Genomic DNA, 27,402 nt, shown 5'->3' with positions numbered 1-27,402 from the left:
GTTTCCAGAGAATATAAAAATGATATCTGAGCTCTGATTTAAAATAATTCAGTGAATGGAAGGAAAGCTTTGGGTTGATAATTGTTGAGAATGGCTGATGGACACATGGGGGTTCATCACACCATTCTCCCTATTTTTGAATATGCTTGAAATTTCCCACTGTCAAAAAAAATAATAATAAAATGATGCACCTGGGAAATGGTACAAGTGAGGAGAGACAGGGAGGCTACTGTCATTATTTCAAATCATTTTTTTCCAATTTTTTTTCAACCTTATACGTGAATTTTAAGAGAAAAAATGAGGGTATTACAGAGAAGATGAACACAGACTCTTGTTAGATTCTAGAATATCAGAACAAAGAGACAATTCTTAAAAGTGAAAAGGCAACTTTAAGATAGAAAAAAACTTGTATTGGCCGAGCGCGGTGGCTCAAGCCTGTAATCCTAGCACTTTGGGAGATGAGACGGGTGGATCACGAGGTCAAGAGATCGAGACCATCCTGGTCAAAATGGTGAAACCCCGTCTCTACTAATAATACAAAAAAAAAATTAGCTGGACATGGTGGCACGTGCCTGTAATCCCAGCTACTCAAGAGGCTAAGGCAGGAGAATTGCCTGAACCCAGGAGGCGGAGGTTGTGGTGAGCCGAGATTGCACCATGGCACTCCAGCCTGGGTAACAAGAGTGAAACTCCGTCTCAAAAAAAAAAAAAAAAAAGAAAAAAGAAAAAAACTTGTATTTAGTGACTAAATAACCTTTTGAAGGAATGACCGTTTGTTTTTTAAGATTAATACCTTCCCATATTATCTTTACTGCTATCATTTTGAGACAGGTCCTTGATTTATATAGTCAGTTTCAGTTACAAGTTTTTTATTACCTTATACCTACAAGAAAGAAAGTATTTAAGGCCGGGCGCGGTGGCTCAAGCCTGTAATCCCAGCACTTTGGGAGGCCGAGGCGGGTGGATCACGAGGTCGAGAGATCGAGACCATCCTGGTCAACATGGTGAAACCCCGTCTCCACTAAATATGCAAAAAACTAGCTGGGCGTGGTGGCGCATGCCTGTAATCCCAGCGACTTAGGAGGCTGAGACAGGAGAATTACCTGAGCCCAGGAGGCGGAGGTTGCGGTGAGCCGAGATCGCACCATTGCACTCCAGCCTGGGTAACAAGAGCAAAACTCCGTCTCAAAAAAAAAAAAAAAAAAGAAAGTAAGTATTTAATATGTTCTATGTTAGGTTTAAGTAGGCATAAAACTCAAGTTCTGGATTACTTTGTTTTCTAAAAATGAAACTTCAAGCAGCACAAGAGATAATGGAATTCTATGGAAGAACTGTAGAGACTAGCTTTGGCAGAGCAAAGAAAAAACTCAGTAGCTTAAACCTAACAATATTTATATTTAATACACATTACAAAGATCAAACCTTTTTAGCACAATATATATGAACACAAAAGGTAGGTTTCTCATTTTTATTATTTCTCTTACCTTTAGAGTTGCTCCCACCCAAAAAGAGTAACAGGTGTCTACAGGCTTATTAGGTCTTCCATGATAACCATTTTGTTGCCTCATTATACACCACCTCTTTATCCTGTTCAATTCTTTTTCTGAAAAAACTTCTTCTAGTTTACCCATCAGACATAGTGAGGCAATGCCACAAAAAGTAGATCCTCCTGTTAATCAAAATCACACAATGTTTTAAACTTCAAATTGACACTTATGAAAAAACTACAAAACAGTCGAGTGAAAAAAAGTGGTTATAAATTCTAGAAAACAGTAAAATTTAAAAGATGAGACTTTAAAATAACCACTATAACAAGTCTTCAATATTAACTGGATAAAACAGAGGATAATATAAAGCTCTAAGAAACATTTTACTTATAAAAAAAGTAAGACTTGGAATAAGATTAAGGAACTTGTTTAAAATTACATGGTTAATGGCAGATTTGGAACTAAAATCTGGGACTACTAACTCCCTGTCCAGGACCCAGTCACCTTATGAACTGAGGTTCTGTCAGCCCTAAGCTACAAGAGACAAGTTTTCACAAATAACATAAACAAGTTAGAAGCTGATAAGCAGATATTACAACTAGTCAGCTTAAGAATTTTAAGGAAGAAAAGAATAAAGCAGTGGGTGAAGTGGCGGGTGGGGGCAGTAGGAAAGAGGGAAACCAAATACGAAAGCAGATGCACAGCATGACTTCCAAACATATCCATACCCACTGTGGTAGGCTGAATAATGCCTCCCCCAATATTTAAGTCCTAATCCCTGGAACCTGTGAATGTTACTTCATATGGAAAAAAAAGCGTTGCAAATTTGAGTAAGTTAAACGATCTTGAAATGCAGAGATTACTCTGTTTATCTGGGTGGGCTCTAACTATGCTCACAAGTGTCATTATAAGAAGAGAGAAGGAGAGCAGATTAACAGAGAGGAGGTGGCAATGTAACTATGGTGGCAGAGATCTGAGTGTTGTAGCCAAAGGCAAGGAATGTCAGCAGCCATTAGAAGCTGGGAAGAGACAACAAACATATTGTTCCCTGGAGCCACTGTTGGAGAAAGGAGCCAGCCCAGTTGACATCTTGATTTTAGCCCTGTAAACCTCAGTTCAGACTGAGTCACAGATGTACAGTTCTGGCCAGAAATGGAGAAAATAAATCTGTATTGCTTTACTCTATTTGTGCTAGAATGCTACAGCAGCGATAGAAAACTGATACACTGGACTGGGTGCGGTGGCTCACACCTGTAATCCCAGCACTTTGGGAGTCCTAGGCGGATGGATCACGAGGTCAGGAGCTTGAGACCAGCCTGACCAACATGGTGAAACCCCATCTCTACAAAAAACAAAAACCAAAACCAAAAATAAATAAATAAATAAATTAGCCAGGCATGGCGGCACATGCCTGGAATCCTGGAATCCCAGCTACTCAGGAGGCTGAGGCAGGAGAATCACTTGAACCTGGGAGGCAAAGGTTACAGTGAGCCAAGATTGCACCACTGCACTCCATGAGCCAAGATGGCAGCACTGCACTCCATGAGCCACTGCACTCCAGAGAGTGCACCACTGCACTCCAGTCTGGGAAATAAAACAAGACTCTGTCTCAAAACAAAACAAAACAAAACAAAACAAATATACTCACAAAGGCAATTACTTTCCTAAGGAAATGAAAAGTCAGTATTTTTCCATATAAGAAAAGAAACAACACTTTTTACTGGCATTATTTGTTGTCAACTCCAAAAAACTTGAAAATACTTATATTTCCAATTTATTATGACTTCACATAGTGATTTTTATTCATTTCAGCAATTTAAATATCTGTTCCTAATATATCTCATGCCTTAACTTTTCTTTTGGTGTTACAAATCTTAAATGTATTCTCTGGCAAAGAAAAGGTCAGCATTCCCTCTAGAAAACTCAAGGTAGCTGTCATATTAGAAGTGTTACTGACAGTTAAGAACTTTTTAAACTTCAGAATTAGTTGAGACATCTATGCTAGTGATGAACCAAATGAAAAGTAAAACAATATATATATATTACAACCTTTTAGAATAACTTCTATTAAGCAACTATTAATCTTATTTCCTTTTCAAATGACTCAATTACTTTCCATTTTTCTTTCATGATAACTGGGCCATGACTTCAAGTCTTATTACATCATTAAATATAAAGCAAATTGGCACAATTCAAAGTAAAAATACTCTTTACTTTGTCCAAACTATTGGTTTTTGAAAATAACAACTCCAGAAGTAAGTGTGAACTCTGGGTAGCCAGAAACATTTACAAAGTCTATGCTTTAAACTAACATTCATTTATGAATAGGTTAAGCCTAAAGTCCTAAAGTCTCTTGTTTTATACAAATCTCTAAAAAACTAGTTCTAAAATCCTTAATAAAAAGTAGTATGTTAGGCTGGCCATGGTAGCTCATGCCTGTAATCCAACCATTTTGGGAGGCCAAGGTGAGAGAACTGCTTATAAGCCCAGGAATCTGAGACCAGCCTGGGCAACATAAAGGAGACCTTATCTCTACAAAAAATATTTTAAAAAATTAGCCAGGCGTGGTGGTGTCCACCTGTGGTCCTAGCAACTTGGAAGGCGGAGGTAGAAGGATCACTTGATGGCACCCTAGTCTGGGCAACACAGCAAGATCATGTCTCAAAAAAAAAAAAAAAAAAGCAGCAGTATGTTAGAAGGGTGTTAAAGGCAGGTGTAAAAACAAGAAAAGTGACATCTTGATGAAAAGTACATTATGAAATACTATCTAAAAACAGGCACAAGGTCTAAAATAGAGTATCTTTTTGGGGCTAAATAGGGTTAGATCAATGATCTATACACACTTCAAAATACTTCAAGAATATTATATTACTAAAGGTACAATACTAGAATTGTTCCTCATTATAATGATCTGAATTCATCAAGAATAAAAGGTTTAAACTGTGTTCATTTTGCCTTAGTTGAAGACAGTAGAAACAAAACTTTAAGGATAGCAGTAAGAATATTAAGGCAAATACAAATAAGAGAATAAGAAGAAAGATTTTCATCCGAAATGGTTAAAAGTTTGCCACCTAAGTGATGTACTTCAGTTTTATGAGGAATGAGCGATGCAGAATACCTCAGTCATAAAACATCACAGATGGAAGGGATCACAGAGATTCTCTCTTAACCTACCCCAGTTCCTCCAGGTGCAGGGTAAAGGAGGCATTCCTGACTTCAGCTCTTTTATGTTATGATCTACTTATATTTTAACAGTGTAACAGTTACAACTTATTGTTCTAACAAGGTTTTACAGTTCAGTTTTAAACATTCTCTTAGTACTTGTATATACTAAGTTATCAGAAAGAATCCAGGTCCTCTGAAATTTAAGGCAGTCAACAATCATATAGCTAAAGTAGAAAATTAAATAAATAGGTACATAAATAAGTACATCATTTTACAGTTAAACACCACATTAAAATGGTAAAGTAAATTTTTTTTTTGTGGGAGGCTGGGGGGGACAGAGTCTTGCTCTATCACCAAGGCTGGAGTGAAGTGGCATGATCTCAACTCACTGCAACCTCTGCCACCCAGGTTCAAACAATTCTTGTGCCTTAGCCTCCTGAGTAGCTAGGATTACAGGCGTATGCCACCACATTTGGCCTTTTTCTTTCTTTTTTTTTTTTTTAAAGCAGAGATAGGGTTTCACTATGTTGGCCAGGCTGCTCCTGAATTCCTGACCTCAAGTGATCCACTCACATAGGCCTCCCAAAATGTTTGGATTACAGGCGTGAGCCACCATGCCCAGCCAAGCGAAGTAAATTCAAGGGAGTTGAATATTTATACTTAACATTTATCTTCATAATTAAGAAGTAGATATTTTAAAAGAATCATGGAACCAAATTAATTCATTGGAACTTCTGTACTATGAATCCTGAGTTGTGAGGGAGAGAATAATTTTATCTCTAACGAAGTAGGAAAATCCTGTTCTTCCAAAACACAGGAACATTTTACCCTAAAACTGTACAAGATGAGTATCCCTAATCCAAAATTCTGAAATCTGAAATGCTCCCAAATCTGAAATTTTTTAAGCACCTACATGACACTCAAAGGAAATGTTCATTGCAACATTTCAAATTTCTGATTTCTGGATTAGGGAAGCTTAATTGGTAAGCATAATGCAAATATTCTATAATCCAAAACACCTCTGGTCCCAATTATTTCAGATAAGAGACACTCAACACGTACTTTCTTAAGGGAATCATGGAGATAAAGACAATCACTACATTTGATGATCATGGCCTAAAAAGCTAAAATATGTCTGTTTAGTTTTCATGAAATATGGGCTCCAAGCTAAGTAACACTTGGAGGAGAGCAGCTGAATTAAAAAAAAAATATATATATATATATATACACACACACACACACACACATATTATTAATATAAAATAATATTTAAGTTGGGGAATGAGAAAGCTGCATGAAGAAACTAAATTAAAAACAAACTGTAGCAGAATTACACATTCTAAATTCAACTTTCTAGGCAAGAGATGCAAAGTGGAACACAGGATAACTAATTCATCAAATACTACAGTGTACAAGGGCAAATGAAATAAGACATGAATATGACATGACCAGCTTACAACCCAGCAAAGAAGATAAAGAGGTAAGTACCATAAAAATGACATTAATGAAGTAATATGGGAATACAGAAAAGGGAAATATTGCTTAGAACTAGAGAGAACCGTAAGATGATGAAATGTTTTACGGAGAAGGTGACAATGGAACCCCTGGAACCAGGTATAGAAAGATAAACTTTGATGGTTATGGAAAGAGAAACAAGCAGAAGCAGGTGGAAAGGAAGCATTTCAAGCAAAGCAAAAGGCGTATTAGCAACGTCCAGAGGTGAAAAGCCATGTACAACTCTTTGGAGAGTATGTTTTCTTATAACCTAGACTGCATGGAAGAGATGACTCAGATATGAGTCTACAAAGCTAGACTGGAATCAGATTATAGAAAAATAAATTAGATAGGCAGAATGGGATTATTGAACAAGCACAGAGTTTTAAAGTGAGTTATGACACTTACCTGATATGTGAGCCTACTAAGCAAGTGACTTCTCTGAGTGAAATGACAATAATTATTGTGGCTTTGTACTGTGTCAACTTGGCTAAGCTAGAATTCTGTTTCCCAGGATCCCCCTCCCTGTATGGTCAAAAGTTAGAGAAATCTGTGTGAGACTTGTAAGGTGGAAGTCTAGTAGCACTCATTACCCTGGTTATGGTTAGAGGAGGTAAGCGACAAATGCAATGGTGCTCTTAGAGTCCAGCTTGCCTCATTCTCCCATATACTTGGCATCCAAATTCTTCGTACTCTTGCCCTGCTTACCTCAGGTCCACAAAGAGATGCAGGAGTACCAGCCCTTCACAGACTTCTCCACAGTCACAGTCTGGCAGATGACTGTGCCTGGCCTTTAGATTTCCCTGTACGGCCTGACTTGTCTACCTGTGCCACTGCTTCAGGAGGCCTGTCACTGATTTTTCCCCAACCCCCCAACTATTCCTTTTAGGTTCTTCTCCATCTTCCTCCACAGTTACTTATAAAATCATATTTCTATCACAGCCTTTATTCTTTTAACACTCATAGTGGTTTTACTTCTCTGAGTTCTGACTAATACAAAAATATATATTCTCAGAGGTTGATATGAGGATTCAATGAGACTGTATGTAAAGTATCAGATGGTAGGAGGCACACAGCAGCTGGTTAATAAATACATTATTTTCCTTTTAGTCTGCAGATCAGGGATTATAAATTGGTAATTTATGGAGGACAACTGGTGTAAATGGCAAATTAAAAACAGAAAAGGAGGTTAAAATTAAACTCAAAATTCTGGATTGCTGGCTTCCCACAACCAAAAAAAAAAAAAAAAAAAAGTCAATAAATCTGTCATTTCTGAATAGCAAGAACAGGCTCCGGAGGAAGAGAAGAGGAGAATGATGGTTTTAAAAATATGTAGTTTGAGATACTGAAGTTGTATTGAGAAAAAACCCTTGACTAACAAATGGGAAGGGGGCTAGAGAGCACAGAATCAACAGTACAGGTGGGGAAACACTGTTTTGGGTACCATCAACAGAGAGATAATTAATAAAGAACCATCTGTTTGTTCAACTATGTGTCAAGCATGTTACAGGTATAGGGAATATATCAGTGGGTAACAGAGGCAAAAATTTCTCTTCTCATGAGGTTTACATGAGAAGCAGACAATAAACAAATAGATAAAACATAGGTCATTTATAAAATAGTAAGTGATATGGAGAAAAATAAATCCAGAAAGGGGGTTAGAGAATGGGATGTGTATGTGTAGTTGGTTTGCAATTCTACTATAAACACTGGGTGTGTTTCTGGGTGGTCTGCAATTTTAAACAGGGAGCTTGAACCAAGATCTGAAGAATGTGAAAGAAAATCAGGTGTATGCTGCAGGTGGAGGATGAGGGAGGAAGATTCTATGTACAAGAAACAGCATGTACAAAAGCCTTGAGATTTAGGAAGAATAATCCAAAGAAAAGAAGAAAGCTGAAATGAGAGGAAGAAACAAAGATGGTGAAGGAACCAGTACTAATTCATGAGGAATTAGGACAAGTGGAATGTGATGTGGGAAGGTTAATAGCTCAAATGCTTCAATAAATATGAGGAATGAGAAAAAGACACTGGATTTGAAATACTCATGACTTTCAAAGACAAACTCTGTAAGTTGCTGAAGGCTTACACAGAGAATTACAGAACAAGTCATCTGTGAAGAAAGGTGAATAGTACATTTGGACCACTTTTCCAAGGACAGTAACAATAAAAAGAAAATGAGAGAACACAATGACTTGATGAGGTGGCCAAATTGCAGGGCTACTTTTTAGAAAGAGGTTTCGCTTTCTAGTGTAGTGATGAGAAGGAGAAAGAAAACAAAACCAAAATCCTTTAGGATAGTACTTCCTAGCTAACCTCACAGCACACAAAGAAAATTATATTTGGTATTTGTAGGCCATACTGTAATACTGAGGAGGATGCTCCTGGCCAGAGACAACCTTACCAGGGATTCCAGATACCCAGGTCCTGCTTGGTTGCTCCAAAGACTGAAAGGGCTACATTTGGTATAATAAGCTATTTAAAGTATGCAAGTACACTGTGACACTCTGATTAAAAGGCCTTCCTCTAGAGTTTTAGGCCTCAAACCTACCAAGCCAAATTTACACACAGAAGGAAGATGTAAGTTTTTGGGCATGAACTACAGTCCATCACTGATGATCCTGATGGGTACGACATATTCAAATCATACCAACTCAAAATCATGACTTGCATAACTCAGGAAGATTTTTTTCCTGACAGGACCCATTAGACAGTGTCATGTTTGGGCAGCACCCTTGTTTAATATTCCAGAGAATATAATCCCAATGTGAAATAATATCAGCTGTCTCACAGGTCTCCTAGGCAGGTGAGGGGACTCCTCAGCCAGGGTGCACATTAACACCACCTACAATAGTGAACACCAGATCCTGTCTTCTCAGAAATACTCAGAGTTGCCTCATTTCCTCTGTGTGCAACTATAACTATATCCCTCTTGATCATCTGGCAATGACTAGTAACATAATTGTTACTATTAGCTCCTCCCAACCTCCATCTCATAGAGACTCATGCACACACAAAAATTATGGTGTCACAATTATGGTATGGCTTCAGAGGAAATGCCATGGAAGTGTTCTATATACCTCTTAGAAACACATACTCTACAACTACCTATATTGAAGGAGGGAGTGAAGAGGTGAGAAGAGGAGGAAATACGTGATAGGACAAAATCCCTGAGTATATACAAGGCTATGGGGTTAAGAAATATTTGTTAAAAATATCTTTTTATAAGATTTTATAATTTCCAATCCTTTTATACAGATTTTATAAAATCCATCTTCTCCCGTATCTCTTATAATCCTAACAACAATACTGAGAAAGATGCAATTCTTACTACTCTGTTGACGAGGAAACCCTCAGAGAAATTAGATGAGGAGCCAAGGTCACTCAGTTGGTGTCAGGGCTGAGACTAGAACATTGATCTGTTCTTTCTGCTCCATTATGCTAGCAAAGGGATGGAGATAACAAATAATCATACAGACAACTGCTGTGATGAGGAGGAAACTGACATTCACTCAGAGAGGCTCCATGACCCGGCCTCTTTCTTTTTAGAAAAGAAGAATGGAAGCTTATTTATTTCCCAATGGAAATTTCAACTTGAGAGAATTTAGGCTATTGATGTGCTAACAAACTTAGTGACTATCACATCATTATTCTGGTTCTGCCACAAGTTGAAAAGAAAAAAACATGAAAGAAAAAGCTGTATTAATGTTTGCACTGAGCAGCAAAATGTTTCATGACCATGACTAAGAATAACTTTATTAAGGAAGGTAAATAAGAATTTTCATTTCTTCATGAACTTGTTCATTCATGTTTAATAGTCTGTATTTGGTCTAGCCTTTTAGAGTTACACCAAAAAAGAAAACCTGTTGTTTTCTAACAATAGCATAAGAAACAATCCCAAGAAATTTTCATACAGCTAACACTTGAATAGGTTACTAGAAAATATCATATGAACATCCCAGCCTAAATAATATCAGAATTATTACTGACCAAAGAAGCTTCAAGTAGATCATATGGTGTCAAAAGAGAAGCAGGAAAGTGACAAAGAAGATAATTAGGCCGCACCAAGGGTTCAGAAAATCTTTTGAGGTTCTCCATACTGAAGACACCAAGATGTTGTCTAAGGGAACAAAAGAAACTACAGGTTCACTTATTTAAGATGTCTTACCATGAGATTCAAGTCCAGCTCCCTGTGCCAGTCCATTGTCATAGGACTGAAAAAGAAAAACATCATTCAGTTTAATAGGGAAATAATAATGATATTAATAAATGAATAAATAAGTTGCCATTGCACTAAGTTTTTTTGGTTTCTTCTAATTTTATTTCTCCTTTATATCTTCCAAAATGTGCATTTTTCCCCATGGACAAGTAGAATTAGGCATTTTTAAGTACCTGATTTTTGTCTTCTTATTCACCAAACTAAATCACTAAATTCATACACTAGGCACATTCTGAGAATAGATTGTTCAAAGTTATCTACATATTCAATCTCTACTCAATAAAAAACTATAAATCTTATTCCTTTCCCATTCCAAGTATATATGAGTTACAGGAAAATGTAAGGATTTCCCACTGATAACTGATAGAACATTATAAACATGAAACAAGACTATTCTGAGGCAGTTTGGGGTCACTGAGCATAATGGTAGCCATTATTGGGCACCATTATTTGAATCTCCCCACACACACTCCAAAATCAAAACAGAAGAACAATAAAACTTTGAAAATTTAAACTTAGCAAAGCAAGAAGACACACTCAAGCTTCAGATTACCTGTCTACGGAAAAAGAAACATCAAATCCCAGCAAGCCATCTAGTGCATCTCTGATACCCCTTTGCAGACAGCAAGAGTGAACTATGAAAAAACATGAGAGGAGGGAAGCTAATGGTAGGTCCAAGACTGATCTAAAATCACTGCCTAAAAGAGAAAGTCCACCCTAAATATGAGAAATAAAGGCAGTTCTCACTTTGTATGATTATCTTAGGCACACATTCCAGTTACCATGGTTTAGCTAAATAACACAACAACATGATTCAAATTTCAGTAACCAAAGCAGAGTATTAACTGTGATTGTAAAAGCTCTTCAGTCTGCAAATCACTACATAAATAAAATATATGTGCCTCGCCATCATTGACCAATCATACCACCTTTCTCAAAGGTTAGGAATTGGTCATTTCTCAGAAATTGAGACCAATTTCTCAGAAATTGGTCTCAATTTCTCTACATTACTCAGTTCACACACAGATAGTAGAGTGTGGTTGTGTTGCCTCTTTGTCTCTCAGTGATAAACCCACGTTTCAAAAAGAGGGGCTTGGCCAACAAAGATGAACGTGCAGTAAGGAAATAAAAAGCATAATACTGGGTGTGAAATTAAAATCAGAGTTATAGAAGAAAGAGCTATTATGGGAATGCTGACAATATTGCTGTTTGAGACTCTTAGGTATATAGTCAGAAAAACTAAGTGAAGGTGAAACATCTATAAGCAAGGGAAGGGGTTGTGATAAAAAGATGAAGATGTTCTAGGGAATTGCTCCTGGCAAAAAAACTTCACATAAAAGGAATTATCAGAGATATTGCACAACACTGAAAACATAAAACATACAATGTTGAAAGTCGACAGAAACTCAGATTATGATCATTCGCCAAGACAGAGAAAAAATAATTCATCTTAAAACTTACATGAGAAGGCAATATTCTCATTATTTCTAATGTTTTAAATTATAGCATACTATATACTGATTTTAATCTTTAAAACGTTATACGTTTGTAACTGACAGGAAGAGTTTACAATGTTTTGGCAAAAATTTTAAAAGCCACAAAACAATCATAATTTTTCCCACTGATGATTAAAATCACTTTGTATCATTTTAGCTTGTGTGGTTATCATTATAGTTTGGCACTATCATGCAAAATGAGGATAGCCTGTTATGAAAGAGGCCTGGTAAACACAGCACTGACCATGCAGAAGGGACTTAAAAGAAAAGTCAAGGTGGCAGAGGTCAAAGGGTATAAATTTTGGTAAATAAAGTTTAAAAAGAAAGGAGAAGCCCTTTGAAAATCAAGTGATAAAGGAAAACTCAAAAGAACAAAATTTAGATACCTGAGAAACAAAAGAGAATCTTTTCCCTGCCAGAAAGATCATAGAACAACCCCAGTTACTAAAAAAAGCCACCCATTAAAGAAAGCATATACTTTGTTACAATGAAAGGAGAGCAACCTTAAACTAGGAATTCTTGTAAGAAAAAAAAAAAAAGCTCCAAGAAATTACTAGCATACAAAGTAATAACTGTGAGATGAAAACACAGCAAATAAAATGAAAACACCTAAGTATATGAAAATCTGCCTCTACTCCCAAGAAACAGATATGAATCTGAAGAAAACTGTAATGTAGCACTCGAAACTCAATTACATTATCCTCAAACAAGCATTAGGAAATAAAAAGGGAAATTAAAAGTTAAAAACAGATGAACAAGCAATAGAAATAAAAAGAGGAATAATGTTAGAAAAGAAATAGAAAGAGAAAAAAAGAAATTCTAAATTACAGGATGACTAACAAAGAATAATCTCAAATGAAAATACAATAACGGATACTGAAAAAAGCAGAAAACAGCCAAGAGAATAAACACGAGATAAAGAAGTAAAAAAAGGTCAAAGAGAAAGTGGCTCAAAAGAAGGTCAAGCAAAGAAAAAGAACAGACACTAAAATGGAATTCAGAGAAAAAAAAAAAAAAAAAAGCAAATGCAAAATAATGGGCTCAACCTAGGGGTCAGCAATGGCCCAAAGGTTAAGTCGTCTGCAGTCTGGATTTGTATGGCCCTCAAGTTAAGAAAATGGTCAATTACACTCATAAGGAAAAAAAAAAAAAAAAAAGATAAAATGAAAAATCATGAGAGGAGGGGAGCAAAATTAAAAATACACTGAAATATCATTTTTCTACCGCCAGAAAAAAAGGTAAAAACAAAAAAAGTGTAATACTTTTTATTGGTGAGGCTATGTGAAAACAGGTACTCTCCTATATTGGTGGGAAAACAAACTGGTCTATCCCTGTTGGAGTGAAAATGGGCCATCTCTAATAAAATTACATATGCATTTACCTTTTGATAAAGCAATTCCACTACCAGAAATGTACCCTGAAGATATATCCATAACAATACATAAATCTACACGCAAAAAGCTATTAATTACAGCATTATTTGTAATTGCAAAATACATGCTCTGAATGTAGAATATTTGAAAAAAAAAAAATGGCACTTTTTCCACAGTGTGGTATTATAATAGGAAACTATCAGAAAAAGAAAAATCTCTCTGAACTGATAAGGAGTAATTTTCATACTGTATTGGTGTTCTTGTTTTGTTTTTGTCCCAAGCTACATTGTTAAGTGAAAAAAAGCAAACAGCAAAAAAAAAAGAGTATGGTACGCTACCTTACGAAGAAAGAAAAAGAATTAAAAATATACATATTGGCCAGGCGCGGTGGCTCACACCTGTAATCCCAATACTTTGGGAGGCCGAGGCAGGTGGATCAGAAGGTCAAGAGATCAAGACCAGTCTGACCAACATGGTGAAATCCTTTCTCTACTAAAAAATACATTAATTAGCTAGGCGTGGTGGCGCAGGCCTGTAGTCCCAGCTACTCAGGAGGCTGAGGCAGGAGAATTGCTTGAACCCAGGAGGCAGAGACTGCAGTGAGCCGAGATTGCGCCACTGCACTCCAGCCTGGCGCCTGGCGACAGAGTGAGACTCTGCCTTAAAAAAAAAAAATAATAATAATACATACCTTTTCATCAGTAAGAAATGTAAGAAAGATAAACTGAAAACCATTGAGGACAGCTATGTACAGGGTGACGGGGAATGAGATGTTAAGTATGGGAATTAAGAAGAGGGTGGAAAACAGGAAGGGTGATGAGCAAAAAGTCATACTTCCTGAATATATATTTTTGTATAGTTCTGATGTTAAGAACCAAATTAGTTTTTCACATACAAGTAAATAAAGTCAACAAAATTGTGGGCAGGGGAGGGCTAAGTGAAGGAAAAGCCTAAAATGGAATTCAAAGAGAAACAAATAACCTAACTGTATTTCAAATAAATAATATAACCATACAAAGGGGGGAAATAAAAGAACTGGAGTACTTCTTAAATACAGCATTCTGATTATATATTCTCAGACTCAAAACAAAAAGAACCAAAGTATTATGGGTAATGGGAGCCAGGCTTGTTTGTCACTATCAGAGAATGGCGTCACAAATGAAGAAGGAAAGTTAAAATGAGCCCTGTGGGTGTCAGACTAAAATTTGATGCATCATTATAGATTCACGGTTTTAATATACAGATATATAAATAGACACTATAGAAATATAGATTGTGTGTGTCTGTAAGGGGATGCCTATGTATACAAACACATATACATACATTTTCTATCTCTGCCTGAAAAAAGGCCTAGAAGTAATGACATCTCAATACTAATGAGCACACGTAGGATCCAGATTCTGGTTTCTAAACCCTAACCTCCAACAGGAAGGCTCCTCAATGAAATGACTGATTCCAGAGCTGAGGATGGAAAAGTAGAAGATAAACCTGGAATATCTTGTGCCAGAAAGCAAGGAGGTCTTCAAAGAATGAAGGGAACATGTCAAAAGTGCATAAAGTCTACTCAAAGGGGTTTCCATAGGCCTAATCCGGGACAATCTGAGCATCGAAATAATGAAAGTAACAGATTCCAACCCATTGAATTAAATAAGAATCTAGAGTCCACAGAGATATAAATAAGTAAGTAAATAAACAAAGGAAGAGAGAAAGTTTTTTTCAAACAGAATTTTAACTGATATTTATAAGAAGGATGCTAAAGCTGGAAAATCATCAATGCATACTAACAACACTACTGGATAAAAATTTGATTGAGAACTGACTGAATATTTATAGTTTCCAGATATCTCACCATAAGATATTGAGTAATTACAAAAGGGAAAACATTAACTTAACAGAGAAAACTCTGGCATATGCCACCTTAACCAAGTGAGCAGAAATAGGGCAAATCAACTTGCTACACCTCCAAATACAGTGCACTGAGAAGGCAGTATTAGTATTACTTCTGTACTATCCATACCAAAAATTCTTACCACCCACCTTCCTATCAAACATAAATCTCTTTTCCTCTTAAAACTCCTTTAATGGTCTCTTCTTTCTGTATTCACAGGCTTTTAAAAATTTGTGCTGTTGTAGATTGTACAAAAATCTGATCCACAGTTAATTGCTTAAATGCAACTCCATTCTTCTTAGGAACTCACATTTTCATTTTGAAATACTGCCTATTAAAAGTTGAATTAACAGCCTAAAATATTGTAATCTATAAAATGAAAAACTTCATATTTAGTAAACAATAAATCTGGGAAGCAGTACTTGTACTTCTCCTTTAATACAGAGAAGACACAGCGGAGCAAAGGATAGTTCTGGCTGAAACTAAGCTTTCCTTACTCATGTTAATAAAAAGATTATAGTCTCACCAAAGATACCACAATCTTCCAGTTTGCTTGACAGGACTCTCTACTATCTCCTGTTACAGAACAGGCTGTCAATATTTGACTTTTGGATTTTACTTCTTTTTCTTGTAAGTCAACCAATCCCTTTCTTATAAAGACATTGCTTCTTTAGATAATATCAAATTAAATTTTAATGGCCAATGAGTCAATCAGCCCTTTAAGATTATTTCTTTAGTGTGTTCTGATACACAATTTACCTAAAAGCAATCTTAATGCTCTTATTTACAAATTCTTGGTGGAAGAGACGAGACATACACTATAATACAGTCCTCATGTGCCAGCAAAAACAATCTAAATAGTCAATTTTATCAACAGGACTCACCATACTTCTTCTAATATAGGTGATGGCTTTTTTCATATCCATGCCTGACCAGTTGTTGAGCATATAGCAAATACAGGAAGCACAGTACACAAATCGCATGTCATTTTCACTGCCTTCAGGTACTGCACAAAAACTGAAAACAATAACAACTACATGATTTTCTATGAACAATGGAGTCTAATTTTTTTTGCATGGGGGTTAGAAATATCTCCACTGCGTCTTTAATGACAGAAAAATCTATTGCTGATTATTCTACTTGTATTCAATAAAGAATAAGACTACTAACTTGAATAATATAAAACTTTCTCTAAATCATTATTCTACTACAATCTTATGACTTCTGGGTAGTTTTATACACTATCATGTTACTGCTTCCCAGATGCTGACTCAGCATAAGCTTATTTGCTTCCAGCCAGGGACAGCTGCAGCACACTGGCTTGAGAATGGCAGAAAAAGTAAAAGGTAAAACCTGAGACTTACTGGGTAATAAGAAATTTCCAAGCCCAAGTTTTTCTATGTGAAATTTCTTCTAAATGTATACAGAGATAACCATTTAATTGATTAATCATATTGTATTTTAATTTTTACATATTAATTGTAGAGGCAGCAATGTGTGTTGCATATATATTTATTGATAAACAAGAATAAGGAAGCAGTAATCAAAGACTACACTGAAATATTGAGATATAAGTCATATATGTGAAGTAAATAGTTTCTTAGTGTTTCCAATTAATGTCAATTTATTCTACTTGTCTCCATTAATTTTTCCCTCATCAAGAGCAGTGTTTTGAAAACACTGACAGGAAAACAGAGCTATTAGTAGATGGAGCACAAAGCATTAACAGCACAGCAGGATTTGTTTGCAGTCTTCAGCCTTTTCACTACTGCTTTATCCCTTCTCAGACTTAATTTTTTCTACCTTAAAACTCCAGGAAGATTCATCTTTAGACACACCATGTGAATCACCAAATAGTAATGAATATATGAACCCCCTTTTCTATCTTTTAATAAAAAATTGTCATAGAAACTACCTACCCTGGAATATAATATTGAATGTTCACCCCTTTTTCCCCAATCAACATATCGCAAGGAACTGTAAGTTCAGACTAAATGTATACATACTTCAAAACATCCATTTTTCATCTAGAATGTAAATTAGATTCTAATCCTGAAATTATTCAACCATTTATCTATGTACCCATTGTTGTTAAAAAGGAAGAGAAAGGAGTCTGGCTATTGTAACTACTTTTATTTTCACTCACAGAAGAAATCTTGGGTCACTTTTTTGATTATGCATTTAATTATGTACCTCATAAACTTTAGGTGGTTCTAATAATAAGAGTATGATCCTCTAAAGATCTAGTATAGTGTTGTATCCATTTTTTAGTTCCAAAATATTTTTGTTTATTACAAAAGGAGTAACAAAGAAACGCTCATACCTCCCATCTTCCAGCTGAAGGGCTCTCAAGCCTGCTAAGCAAGCTTCTTTATTTACTCGGCTTAAGTCGTCTCCAAGAATAACTAAGCATGAAAGGCCAGTGTAGGTCATTGCAATGTGGCCACTGTCATAAGGATGAGCTGTTCCAGGAGTCTAAATACAAAATTAATATAGTACTAATTAATAAAGCTAAATGAAAACTTATTTCATTAAGAAATCTGACATATGTTTTTAGAAAATAGTAAAATTAAATGTGGCTTATACTTATTATAGACAGCTTATTAAAGAAAAAAAAACCCTCCATTTTATGTATGTCTCAACATGAATATGATTGCATACATTTCAAGCTACCTAATTTTTAAATTCTTTGATACATCAGGCATTATGGAAGCAGCTATGATATTCAGGTAAACCAAATTATTTACTATTTGTTGTTTTGTATTTTTTTTGGGAGGCTAACAGGGTCTTACCTAAAACCCAAGCTGGAGTGCAGTGGTGCAATCATAGCTCACTGCAGCCTCCAACTCATGAGCTCAAATGATTTTCCTGCCTCAGCCTCCTGAATAGTTGGGATTATGACAGACACAATCCACCATACCTGACTAAATTATTTAAACACAAAATCAACTCTATTACTTACAATATACGTCTATAAAGTCAGAAAAGCATACAGCCTTCCAGACAAAAAGATTTCTAAAACAAAACTTTTTTTTTTTTTTTTTTTGAGACAGAGTCTCACTTTGTCATCAGGCTAGAGTTGCAGTGGTACTATCTCAGCTCACTGCAACCTCTGCCTCCAAGGGTTAAGTGATTCCCCTGCCTCAGCCTCCCGAGTAGCTGGGACTACAGGTGCACACCACCATGCCTGGCTAACTTTTTGTATTTTAGTAGAGACGGGGTTTTACCATGTTGACCAGGATAGCCTCGATCTCTTGACCTCAAGATCTGCCCACCTTAGCCTCCCAAAGTGCTGGGATTACAGGCTTGAGCCACTGTGCCTGGCCAACAAAACTTATTTCATATAGTACAAATCTAAATTAAATAACACAGTAGTGATCGCCATATAAGAAATTTTAAAAGGATACAGTTGAAAATCTTGTCATTCTGCTCTAATATAAAGTTTGAGTCATTAGTAAAACATTGGCTCTTGGAATAGCAAAAAACAAAAAAGCAAAGAGCTCCAAATACTAAAACAATTAAAACTGGAAAACTGATTTAGTATTTGGAGCTTTTCTTTGTATTTCTTTTTGTTTGTATTTTATTTAGAAATAAAATAGTGTAACTTTTAAAATTTAGAGCCCAAATGATTTTTGCCTATAAAAAGTGATGAATCCTATGCTTCTGAGGAAAGATTATTACACTAGCAATTATCTAGGCAAACAAAGAAATCACACTTGGAAACGCATATTACCACAATATGTGTCAGATTAGTTCAAATGATTTGACTGTGGCACATATACACCAAGGAATACTGTGCAGCCATAAGAAAGAATGAGTTCATGTTCTTTGCAGGGACATGGATGAAGCTGGAAACCCTCTTCCTCAGCAAACTAACACAGGAAGAGAAAAACCAAACACCGCATGTTCTCACATGGACACAGGGAGGGGAACATCACACACCAGGACCTGTCACTGGGTGGAGGGAAAGGGGATGGAGAAATACCTAATTGCATGCAGGGCTTAAAATCTAGATAATGAGTTGATAGGAACAGCAAAACACCATGACACATGCATACCTATGTAACAAAGCTGCATGTCTAGCACATGTATCTGAGAACTGAAAAGTAAAATTTTAAAAAAGAGAATTACAGTTATCAAAGATTTCTTAAACTTAATAAAATATGTGACTTCTTGTAGGATACCCTATAAAGAACCTGGCAGTTGGCAATGGCACAGATAAAACTGGAATTAAAAACGGTTTATTATACTAAATAGCTTTACATTCCAAAACATACAAAAGCATTGAGTTTTATGATCAATTTCAAATAATCAACTAATTCTATTTATTGGTTATGTTAAAAGATGTTTTCACTTGAAAAATATAAAATTTCACTGTAGTATTTCTCAGTTTAAAAAAGTTTTACTTTTAACAGAATAAGAGTATATTATTAATTCATCTTCTCATAGGAATCCCTTCTGTTTTAGTGTGTGTTCACCAGTAATAGCTTCAAATGCTGGAATAACTGCTTATAACAGTAGAAAGATAAAATTTGTACCACGATTTTGGTTAAAATAAACTCCTCTGCCTTCTTTAATAAATGTAAACTTTTACAATAATTAAAAGGCATAAATTCCTGGTTCTATTTCTTACTGCATTGCTCAATGTTCCTAATTTTAGAACATGAAGATATTAGTACCTACACTTCACTGGGTTACTGTGAAGATTAAGTAAGTTACTGTCTAAAAAGTTGTTATCTATCTTAATGATGATTAAGTGCAAGGCAAATATCAAAGGGGCCACTAGTTCTTTAAAGTCAAGATTCAAGGGTCTAAAACCCACCCACGACTTAATCGTAAGATTTTCCTACATACTGACCTCCTATGGTTCCTCACATAATGAATTTACATGGTGTTCACTACCCTTTTTATAATAATCTGAACCCACCCCACCTACCCACCTTTAGATACACATTTTTCCTTTTTGAAATAGGGTCTTGCTCTGTCACCCAGGCTAGAGGGCAGTGGCACAATCTGAGCTCACTGCAACCTCCACCTCCAAGGCTCAAGCAATCCTCCTGTCCTGCTTCAGCCTCCCAAGTAGCTGAGACCATAGGCACATGCCACCACACCCAGCTAATTTTTGTATTTTATGTAGAGAATGGGTTTCACCATGTTGCCCAGGCTGGTCTCAAACTCCTGAGATCAAGTGATCTCAGCCTCCCAAAGTGCTGGGATTACAGTTGTGAGTCATGGATCCTGGCCAGATAACACAGTTATATGGTCTCACAAATGGTCCAAGCAAATTTCTATCTTTACATCTTTCATCCTAAGTTCCTCCTTAGAACTTAAGCTCTCATTCTCGTAGCTATTCTATTCAATATTTACAATAGACTTCTTAGAACTTCTATTGTGTATTTCACTTTTTGGTACTTAAACACCTGCTATGTTAAAAGAACCGTAGGGAATGCAAACATAAATTAAATGTGGACCTTAACCTTAAGGGCAGAAGATAAGTCTATTCAAATAATTACAACAGAATGTAATAAGCAGTCATAAAGGAGGGATAATGATACACGGGTTTAAACCGGAATTCTTTTCTGCAGAAGAGGAGCTTGCGCAGGTATAGGTGAAGAGGTGGCATTACAGGTAGAAGGAAATGTAAAGCAAATCAGAGATGGAAAATTCTGGGGTACACATTAAGGACAATACAAAATGTGATAGAGAATATGGGATTCATGAAAGAAAATAGTGAGAATAGTGGGCAGATCCATCAGTGTTTCTCAAAAAGTGCTCTGCAGGAAATGAACATTCCAAGCATTTATCAGGTAAGTCAACAAATGGTCCATAGGTAGTTTGGTGGTTTCACAAGAAAAATCAGTGACAGCATTTTATTCATATACTGTACTGGACAATCCAAAGTGCCTCCTCACGTTCTCTTGGCCTAATCTGTCTCCTGGACTCCCAGGCACCACTCTCAGTGACAGCTCTATGTGATAATACCACTTAAAATATCAAATTCCTTTTACCACCCAGAATTCAGACAAAGGTAACACAGCACAAAGTGGGACCTAGCTTGCCCAGATGACAGGGTCTGAAGTGACTGAAGGTCCAAAAAGGAGTTTCAGGAGACTCTGTGAACCAAGGATAATAATGGTTTCTTCTTCAATTTTACTCCTGTTATTTTGAAAATGTCTTGGTGCAGGAGTCAGTGAGGGGATCATATTGTAAAAGTATTGTTATTAAAGCACCCCAACAAATATAGGTATATATCTATATATGGTATAGTACTATATAATGGCCATCATTACCAACGGCATGACACTCAGATATTCTGTTCATTATGACTAAATTAAGACATTACCTTTATTCAGGATTAACCTAAGTTGGAAATTGGATAGGCATGAAAAGGAACAAATTTCATGAATCCTTTGTTTTCTCATTCTCTGCTAAGTGCAATGGGAACCCATAATTGGAGTCCTGCTGGTAAATTCATATGACCTTGACACAGGCAAGCTGATTTACAGCTTAAGGCAGAGGAAGAAAGCCAAAGTAGTACCTCTATCAAAGCATGTCATCTTCTCCAAAATTACTGCTATTTATTCCGAAAATTTGAAGCACATTATGGAAATAACTGGCAGCTCTCCATTTACCTTGCAAGTGGATAAAAATCTTGGTACACACAGCCCAACAAGATACTGGCTTATAACCATATAAAGAAGCCTCACAACAAAAGTTTCTATGTTGTGAGGCCTCTTTAGAAAAAATGATGATTCTCTCCATTTTCTACTGGAGAAAAATATTGGTATTTTCTGCACATATGAAACACCTAAAAAGTTTCTTCCAGGTCTGTTTCTTTGAAGAAGAAATAAAGCTCTGCCCTCTGCTAGGACTCAGTTTTTATATTGGCATGCGTGGGTATCAAAGTCTTTGAATATAACCATGAAGAAGTTTTGCCAATTCCCGTAAAAGTCATTAAATGATCACTATTTAGGTCTTCAATCACTGCCTTTAGAAGGGCTTTTTCTTTTACTCCTAAGAAAGGTGAACTAAATGTGGAGTGTTTCTATAACACAATGAAGTTTACTGGCTTCTTAGAGAGCAATCATCAAAACACTTCAGTCCTCTATTACCTTTCTTCAGGAAATCACCAATAACTTTTACACACAGATACATGATATTAAGACAATTTTTTGGTAAGAATTAATAGAAATTTCTGGGTTTATGTGCTGCATGTATTCTTCCTGGAAGAAAATGAACTTCTTTGAGGAAGTAAAGTCGGTATAGGTTTCCTTTAAAGGGCTTCTGTTTATAATACATACTATTAGACAGCATTTCGCCACATTGAAACTGGGAAGCCTGTTTTTTTCTGTGCAATTTTTTAGTTTTCTCTCTCACTAAAACATCCCTACATCACTTCTGCTTCCTTCTGATCCAAACAGAACCAACCTTTGATGGATTGAATGGAATACCCAGGTATGAAGAGCCTCGGAAACCACAGCGATTTAGATTTGATCCTAGAAAATAAAAGCATGTGCTTACTTAAAGTACACTTTATTTTTGTACAGATTCTAAAGCAGTTTAATTTTCAAAAACAGATTATTTTAGTCTCTATTTTCATACTGACTAATGTTGAATGCTTACCATGTGCCAGGTCCATTCTAGGTGCTTATAGAAATTTCCTCATTTAATTTCCATACCAGTCACAGACAATGTAATGATTTCTATCGTGTACCTTTTTTTAATAGCCCACCTCACCGCCTATAAAGTGCTTTCATACTGCTCCTGTAAGATCAATTTTTATGTGATCAACATATTCAATCCCCCTCTCTATAGAACAGAAAACAGAAGCCCAGAGGTTAAGTGATATGTTCGAGGTAACAGTTAATAACACAATAGGCTCTAGAATCCTAACTTCCCATTTATTGTCATTTTAACTCATTGCTTCTTTACACGTAAGCAAGCTAACAGTATAAAACTGCAGAGAAAATATGTACTTTATATTTCAGTATTAGCTAGACTTCATTCTGAGTCCAATAGCCCACTTGGCTCTGAAGTATGTAGAATACTGTAAGTTAGCACTTAGTCTCTCTATTCAATCAAAATATGTATATCCGTACATTTTTTTCTAACTAAAAATTTCCCTTTTGCAAGGTATTAATGGAATATAAGTTGGAAATTTAAGAGAACAATCAACTGTACAGTAATTATGGTTTAAATAGCTATTAGAAAATCAGCATGATAGATGTAGAAAATAAGAATGTAGTATCAGTAGACTGTAAATACACCGCTGATAAAAAAAAATTGAGTTGGTCTAAAAATAGTCTGATATGAAGTGTTATCTTCTTAAGAGATTATGACTTGTATGTGACTAATTTTATTATAAACGTTTTGCACTCTCCTACTTCTTCATCAGGTACTATAGTTTTTCAGCCTCTTATCCTCCTTCCCCCGCCAAAATACTTAAAATAGTAGCTTACACATTAATTCTTTGAACAAATTAGGAACCACTAAATTTAAACTCTCCACCAATTATCATCTCCCTACTGGCAAAAAATGTATTTTAAAAAGATACTAGCCGCCAGGCATGGTGGCTCACAGCTGTAATCCCAGCACTTTGGGAGGGAAGCTGAGGAGGGCATATCACCTGCGGTCAGGAGTTCAAGACCAGCCTGGTCAACACCGTGAAACCCCATCTCTACTAATAATACAAAAATTAGCTGGGCATGGTGGCACATGCCTGTAATCCCAGCTATTTGGGAGGTAGAGGCATAAGAATTGCTTGAACCCGGGAAGTAGAGGTTGCAGTGAGCCAAGATCACACCACTGTACTCTAGCCTGAGTGACAGAGTGAAACTGTGTCTCGGGGGGAAAAAAAAAAATACTAATGGTAATTATAATTTCAGTGAATATGGTTCTCTTATCCTTACTAAGGACTTTCAAACTGGTAAGTCACTTAAAACTTGCCAATATGTAACAGAAGTTATAAAAAATGCTCACAATCTTTTGACCCAGTCATGATATATCTGAGAATTTAATGATTTCAAGTATGAGAAAGGTCATATGCATGGAAAGGCACACTGCAGTTTAATAATAATGAAAATCTAGAAAGTCCAACAGGTTAAGCACATCATGCTACACCTACTCAAAGGAACACTATAGTCCTATTAAAAGTAATAATCAGTAAAACTATGTAGTGACACAGGGAAATATATTTGATCAAGTTAAGCAAAGCAGTAGGATCCAAAAATAAATGTGTGCTATTAGGTTTATAATTAAGCAAATGGCACACATCAACAACAACTGGAAGGGAATAAACAAAATAATATTAATGGTGTGAGATATGAATAAGGGTGCAATTTGTTCTCTCTAAGGGTGAAATTTGTTCTATTAGTCACTGTTGCTATAACAGACTACCACAAACTTAGCAATTTCAAACACCTACTGCCTTACTCTCTGTAAGGTCAGAAGTCTAACATAGGCATCGACAGGCTAAAATTAAGGTGCAAGAAGGGCTACCTTCCTTATTTGGAGGCTCTGGGGGAATAATCTGCTTCCAAGCTCATTCAGGATGCTGGCAGAATCAACTTCCTTGCAGTTGTATGACTGAGGTCTCCATTTCTTTGCTGGCTGTCAGCTAGGTATTCTTTTTGCTCCTAGATCCTCTCTTGCCATCTCAGAGCAGCAATGGCACTCAAATCCTTTCCATTAGACCCTCTCTGACCTTCCCCCTCTCTTCTGCTCCCTTTTTCTGCAATTCTATGACAAACGTTTCTGCGTTCTTCTGCTGCTCATGTGATTATACTGAACCTGTACACACATCACCTATGGATAATCTCTGTATTTTAAGGTCCGTTGATAAGCATAACTTTAACTCCCATCTACAAAGTCCCTTCACAGCAGTATGATCTCAGCTCACTGCAACCTCCACCTCCCGAGTTCAAGCAATTCTCCAGCCTCAGCTTCCTGAGTAGCTGGGATTGATTACAGGTACCTGCCACCACACCCAGCTAAATTTTTTTTTTTTTTTTTTTGAGACTGTTTTGCTCTTGTTGCCCAGGCTGGAGTACAATGGCACGATCTTGGCTCACTGTTACCTCCACTTCCCAGGTTCTAGCAATTCTTCTGCTTCAGCCTCCCGAGTAGCTGGGATTACAGGCATGCATCACCACACCTGGCTAATTTTTTATTTTTTTTTTTGAGACTGAGTTTTGCTCTTGTTGCCCAGGTGGGAGTGCAATGGTGCAGTCTCAGCTTACCGCAACCTCTGCCTCCCAGGTTCAAGCGATTCTCCTGCTTCAGCCTCCCAAGTAGCTGGGATTATAGGCATGTGCCCCCTACATCCAGCTAATTTTTCTTTTCTTTTTTTTTTTTTTTAAGTAAAGACAGGGTTTCTCCATGTTGGTCAGGCTGGTCTCGAACTCCCAACCTCAGGTTATTCACTTGCTTCAGCCTCCCAAAGTGCTGGGATTACAAGCGTGAGCCACCACAATTTTTTGTATTTTTAGTAGAGATAGGGTTTCATTGTGTTCGCCAGGCTGGTCTCAAACTCCTGACCTCGTGATCTAGCTGCCTTGGCCTCCCAAAGGGCTGGGATTACAAGTCTAAGTCACTGCACTGGGCTGCATCTTTAGAATTCTACCTAACACATCCTCCATGTTCCAAATTGTACATAATGCTATATTTATTAAAAAAAAAGATATCTTTCTCTTACCAAATTATGAATTCCTTTATTTTTTTTTAGACAGAGTCTTGCTCTGTCACCCAGGCTGGAGTGCCGTGGCATGATCTCGGCTCACTGCAACCTCACCTCCTAGGTTCAAGCAATTCTCCTGCTTCAGCTTCCCAAATAGCTGGGACTACAGATAGGTGTTACCATGCCTGGCTAATTTTTGTATTTTTAATAGAGACGGGGTTTCATCACGTTGGCCAGGCTGGTCTTGCACTCCTGACCTCAAGTGATCCACCTGTCTTGACCACCCAAAGTGCTAGGATTATAGGTGTGAGCCACCACACCAGGCCTATTCTTTTATCATCACTTGTTTTAATCCCTCTCTAGCTGGATGAGGGGCAGCATCAAAAGGCATATTTTCCTATATAATTTAAAATTTTTAAAATCTTTTTTCTCTTTTTGTTCTTGGGATTGTCTTTGTTAAAGTGCATCCTTTCGAGTTACTAATTTGTTGACAGTCCTCCATAAAAATGTGATCCCATTTCTACTTTTGATGGAAGACAGTTCTGATACCATCTGTCAGGTCTGAATTTATATTTTTAACTAGATACCTTTCTCGAGTCCCCCACCAACTTAAACAATTCTGTCAGGTATTTTACATGAGGCAGACATATAGTAGCAATTCAATAAAATATCTGCTTCTGAGTGAAATAAATGAATTTACTCATTTTCTTGGAGGTAAATCAATAAATGACATTTGTTTGCTTACTTCTGTTTTTAGCTTGATTAAATAAATAACTTTTCTGAAAAGTGGTAGAAATATTGATACTCAAAAGTACCATGTAAGGTTAGGAGATTATGGCATGGACACTTGGAACCAAACTCAGGATCCTATTCTCCTATCAATGAGTTCTACATGCAAGTAACATCCTCTCTGAGCCAGTTCCCTCCATTTTTGAACTAGGAACAGTAACGTATTGCAAGTAATATAGTCTCAGGCTTCTTGTAAAGGTTAAAGGACATGTTTAGATTGTGCTTAGCAAAGTGGAAAAAGGCTTAATAAACAGTAAGCATTCAAAATCAGTTAATTATATTTTATCGAAAGTGAAACAGGAAGAAATTAATAGCTTTTGTTGCAATTTATCAAGGAAAGTTTCTTTAAAGTAAAAACGCTTTTTCTTTTTCTTTTTTTTCAGAAAGACTATATGCTGTCATGAAGAAAGTGTTTGGATCTTAAGCACCACAGTCACAGTACATGGAAAAGATAATGTAATATTTCTTGCCCTCTTCTTAATCACCTGTGGTATATGAAGCTGGATAAAGAAGTTTATTCTTTATTCTAAAGTTTATACTTTATTCTATAGTAAGAGGTTTTACTATTTCATATGGAAAGGTAAGATAAAGTATCTAAGAAATGAAGAAAGTTACTCATCCACTAAATTATCAGTCACACCTTTAAATCCTAAAGTTTTAAAAAATGATGCTCATTAAGAGGTAACATTTTCACCACTTAAAAAATTTATGGCAGGGCACAGTGGTTCACGCCTGTAATCCCAGCACTTTGGGAGGCCGAGGCAGGCAGATCATGAGGTCAAGAGATCCAGACCATCCTGGCCAACATAGTGAAACTCT

The 27,402-nt window shown here is 36.4% G+C and overlaps 1 protein-coding gene across 3 annotated transcripts in view; it reads right to left on the bottom strand.

Annotated features, from left to right (window-relative positions):
• PGGT1B (protein geranylgeranyltransferase type I subunit beta) overlaps nt 1–27,402 on the bottom strand; it is a 55,627-nt gene that overhangs the window by 9,830 nt on the left and 18,395 nt on the right. For all 3 annotated transcript variants that reach the window (XM_003920687.4, XM_010339719.2, XM_010339723.3), the window contains exons 3-7: nt 22,548–22,615; nt 17,443–17,594; nt 16,004–16,136; nt 10,312–10,357; nt 1,485–1,669 (exon numbers count right to left, since the gene is read on the bottom strand). In XM_003920687.4, coding sequence (XP_003920736.1) covers nt 1,485–1,669; nt 10,312–10,357; nt 16,004–16,136; nt 17,443–17,594; nt 22,548–22,615 — 584 coding nt within the window. The remainder of the gene's footprint in view (nt 1–1,484; nt 1,670–10,311; nt 10,358–16,003; nt 16,137–17,442; nt 17,595–22,547; nt 22,616–27,402) is intronic.

The sequence above is a fragment of the Saimiri boliviensis genome, chromosome 1 (genome assembly GCF_048565385.1).
Source record: "Saimiri boliviensis isolate mSaiBol1 chromosome 1, mSaiBol1.pri, whole genome shotgun sequence".
Taxonomy (NCBI): domain Eukaryota; kingdom Metazoa; phylum Chordata; class Mammalia; order Primates; family Cebidae; genus Saimiri; species Saimiri boliviensis.
This window is presented reverse-complemented; position numbering and strand designations above follow the sequence as displayed.